The sequence below is a fragment of the Lampetra planeri genome, unplaced genomic scaffold, assembly GCF_965212315.1.
Source record: "Lampetra planeri unplaced genomic scaffold, kcLamPlan1.2.h2 scaffold_382, whole genome shotgun sequence".
NCBI classification, from domain to species: Eukaryota; Metazoa; Chordata; class Hyperoartia; order Petromyzontiformes; family Petromyzontidae; genus Lampetra; species Lampetra planeri.
The window spans coordinates 60,733-64,332 of record NW_027615205.1 but is presented as its reverse complement, the minus strand read 5'-3'; the positions used below and the strand labels follow the sequence as shown (position 1 = coordinate 64,332).

The 3,600-nt window shown below is 61.8% G+C and overlaps 1 protein-coding gene across 1 annotated transcript; it reads left to right on the top strand.

Moving 5' to 3' along the window:
* Positions 1 to 22: 22 nt before the first annotated feature.
* On the top strand, positions 23 to 2,290 carry LOC144741009 (bone morphogenetic protein 4-like; the record flags this gene model as incomplete). Its single annotated transcript, XM_078623704.1, has 2 exons — positions 23 to 272; positions 1,118 to 2,290. Coding segments are annotated over 2 exons (777 nt in total), but the record flags the coding sequence as incomplete, so codon positions are not given.
* Positions 2,291 to 3,600: the final 1,310 nt, after the last annotated feature.

Here is a 3,600-nt window from a genome sequence, read left to right as displayed (position 1 = left end):
AACGTGACCCCCCCGCCCCCTTCGACCCCGGCAGGTCCAGTCCTGGGTGTCGGACCGCAGCTCCAACCACGGCCTGCTGGTCACGGTGGACAACCTGTCCCACGGCCACGCCGAGCGGGGGGACGGGCCGGCGGGCCGCCCCCCGTGGCCCGACCGAGGGGACACCCTGAAGTTCGTGAGCGGCAAGGACCGGCAGGCCGGCAGGGAGCCGATGCTCGTAGTGTTCTCGGACGACGGCCGCAGGTCGGCGTTCGGCCGCAACCCCGGCCACGGTGAGCGAGAGGCGGAGGAGGTGGAGGAGGTGGTGGTGGTTGGAGGAGGAGGAGGAGGCGGAGGAGGTGGTGGTGGTGGTTGGAGGAGGAGGAGGTTAGAGGAGGAGGGGGGTGATGGTTGGAGGAGGTGGTTAGAGGTGGAGGAGGAGGAGGAGGAGGTGGTTAGAGGAGGAGGTGGTGGTGGTGGTGGTGATTGGAGGAGGAGGTTGGAGGAGGAGGAGGAGGGGGTGATGGTTGGAGGAGGTGGTGGTGGTGGTGGTTGGAGGGGGAGGTGGTTGGAGGAGGTGGTGGTGGTGATTGGAGGAGGAGGTTGGAGGAGGAAGAGGAGGGGGGGTGATGGTGGTGGTGGTTGGAGGAGGTAGTTGGAGGAGGAGGAGGTGATGGTTAGAAGAGGAGGTGGTGGTGATGGTTGGAGGGGGAGGTGGTTGGAGGAGGAGGTGTTAGAGGTGTGGGTGGTGGTGGAGGAGGTGATCATTGGATGAGGAGGGGATTAGAGGAGGAGGAGGTGGTTGGAGGAGGAGGTGGTGGTGGTGGTTGGAGGAGGTGGTTAGAGGAGGAGGGGTGGAAGAGGTGATGGTTGGAGGAGGTGGTGGTGGTGGTTGGAGGAGGTGGTGGTGGTGGTTGGAGGAGGAGGAGGTTAGAGGAGGAGGAGGTGGTGGTGGTTGGAGGAAGAGGTTGTTGGAGGAGGTGATGGTGGTGTAGAGTAGGTGGTGGTGTAGAGTAGGTGGTGGTGTAGAGTAGCTGGTGCTGCTGTAGAGTAGGTGGCGATGGCTGACGACATGACAGTAACGGTGGAGCTAGAGCAAGTTAGTGACGTTGCACGCCGTCGTTGTCCACCCTCTCAGACTACGAGCTCCCGGGCGACGCCGACAGCGCCGACGCCCTCCGCCGCCTCTCGCGGGCCCGCCGCAACCTCCCCAAGCCGTCCACCTCCTCAACCTCCTCGTCGTCCTCGGTCGACTCGCCCGCCAGACCGCAGGCGCCGAAGCCGCCGCCGGCGTCGTCATCGTCGTCGTCGTCGGAAGGTTCCGGGCCTTGCCGGCGTCACCCGATGTACGTCGACTTCCAGGAGGTTGGCTGGTCCGGCTGGGTCATCTCCCCGCGCGGCTACAACGCCTACTCCTGTGCCGGAGCGTGCCCCTTCCCGCTGGGCCACGCCCTGCGGCCTACCAACCACGCGACGGTGCAGAGCGTCGTGCGGGCCCTGCGGCCTGCGGCTGTGGCGGGCGGTGGCCGAGGGTCGTCGGTGCGAGCGCCGTGCTGCGTCCCGGACGAGCTCTACTCCATCAACCTGCTCTACTACGACGAGGCGGGCAACGTCGTGCTCAAGCAGTACGACGACATGGTGGCCGTCAGCTGCGGCTGCCACTGACGGGCCGACGACGACGCGGCGGCGGCGGGTGGCGGTTGTTGTTGTTGATGTTTTTCTTTTGCTTCTCTTTTTCGCCTCTTCCTCGTCGTCGTCGTTGTTGTTGTCGTTGTTGTCGTTGTTGTCGTTGTTGTCGTTGTTGTTGTTGTTGCTGCAACCCGGTGACCGCATTGGAACGACGACGACGACGACAACGAACCTCAACGGGTTACCGTTCTTTTTTGCCGCTCGCCGAGCAGAAACGTCTCGAGCGGTTGCCGTGACGACCGATGGGTTCCGCCGCTGCCGCCACGCGGTTACCCCGAAGCGGTTGCCGTGACGACCGATGGATTCCACCGCTGCCACCACACGGTTACCCCGAAGCGGTTGCCGCGACGACCGATGGGTTCCACAGCTGCCACCACACGGTTACCCCCGCTCGCCCTCTCGCTCTCGGAGAGAGAGTGTGTGGGCTCGGAGAGAGGGAGCACTTTGAGAGGGAGGACTTTGCGAGGGAGGACTTTGAGAGAGAGGACGACTCGGAGAGAAGAGAGAAGAGAGAGAGGACTCTGGGAGCGAGGACTTGGAGATGCGAAGAGGAGGAGGAACCACAGACGCCGAGTGTGGAGCCAGCAGCCGGCAGAGGCAGGAGCCACGCGGCGCGGAAGGTCCCCCCCCCCAGCCCCCCCCCAGCCCCCCCTCCAGCCCCCCCCAGCCCCCCCCCCAGCCCCCCCCCCAGCCCCCCCCCAGGGCCCCCCCGCCGGCACGGGCGACATTGCCCCAATGCATTATGTGCACTTGGATATGCGTAACGACTCCTGTACAATAGTGACGATTATAATGTATATATAGCGTGAGTAAATCACGCGCTCGAGGGCCGACGGCCTCGGTTTTCCCAGGGGAGAGATGCTGCTGCTGCTGACGTATCGTTGGGGGCAGGAACGGTGAGAGGAGACTGGAGAACAGGTCCCTGCGGGGTGGGCTGGTAGGAACGAACAAATGAATGGCTATAATAAAATGAAATGGCGGGGGTACGATACGAAGGGAGAGTTTTAGGCCTAGTTCTAGGCTTTAGGCCTAGCTGTAGGCTTTAGGCCGCTGTGAGTTAATTTTTAATTTAAATGTTTTAATTAAAAACTATCTCAGGGAATTATAAGGGAATGTTACACTTGTTTAGCCAGGAAAGCCTCACTGAGTCTAAAGGTTTTTGTAGGGTCCTGCCAAGTGTTTGCAGTAGGGGGCGATGTTGCTCCACCTAATTGGACATCGGACGGACGGACGATATAATCTATTGTAGGCGGTTCACTTCGTTCCTACCAGTAAAAGCCCCCCTAAACCTCGCCACGACGGATAGGTTCCAAATGCGTGCGTGTGTGTGTGCGTGCGTGTGTGTGTGCGCACACGCGCGCGTCTGTGAATGCGCGCGTGTGTGTGTGCACGCGCGCGTCTGTAAATGTGCGTGTGTGTGCACGCGCGCGTGCGCGCGTCTGTAAATGTGTGTGTGTGTGTGCGCGTCTGTAAATGCGTGTGTGTGTGTGCGCGTCTGTAAATGTGTGTGTGTGTGCGCGCACGCGCGCGTCTGTAAATGTGTGTGTGTGTGTGCGCGTCTGTAAATGTGTGTGTGTGTGCGCGCACGCGCGCGTCTGTAAATGTGTGTGTGTGTGTGCGCGTCTGTAAATGTGTGTGTGTGTGCGCACACGCGCGCGTCTGTAAATGCGTGTGTGTGTGTTCGCACCTAAGCCTTGCGTCGCGCTTTGCTGTAGGGTCTCGTGCGAGTTCTGTGCGTGCCTCAATGCAAGTCCGACGATTGCAGTGTACGGGGGGGGGGGGGTGGTGGGTGGGTGGGTCTCATCTGCGTGAGCCTTGTAACGATTCAGCACGCGAATTTGCGCGGCCGTCCACCACTCGGCACCCATCGTCGCCGTGCGTCTGCGCGAGCGAAAATAAAGTGGAGTCCGTGACGCCACTCGCAAGCGTGCA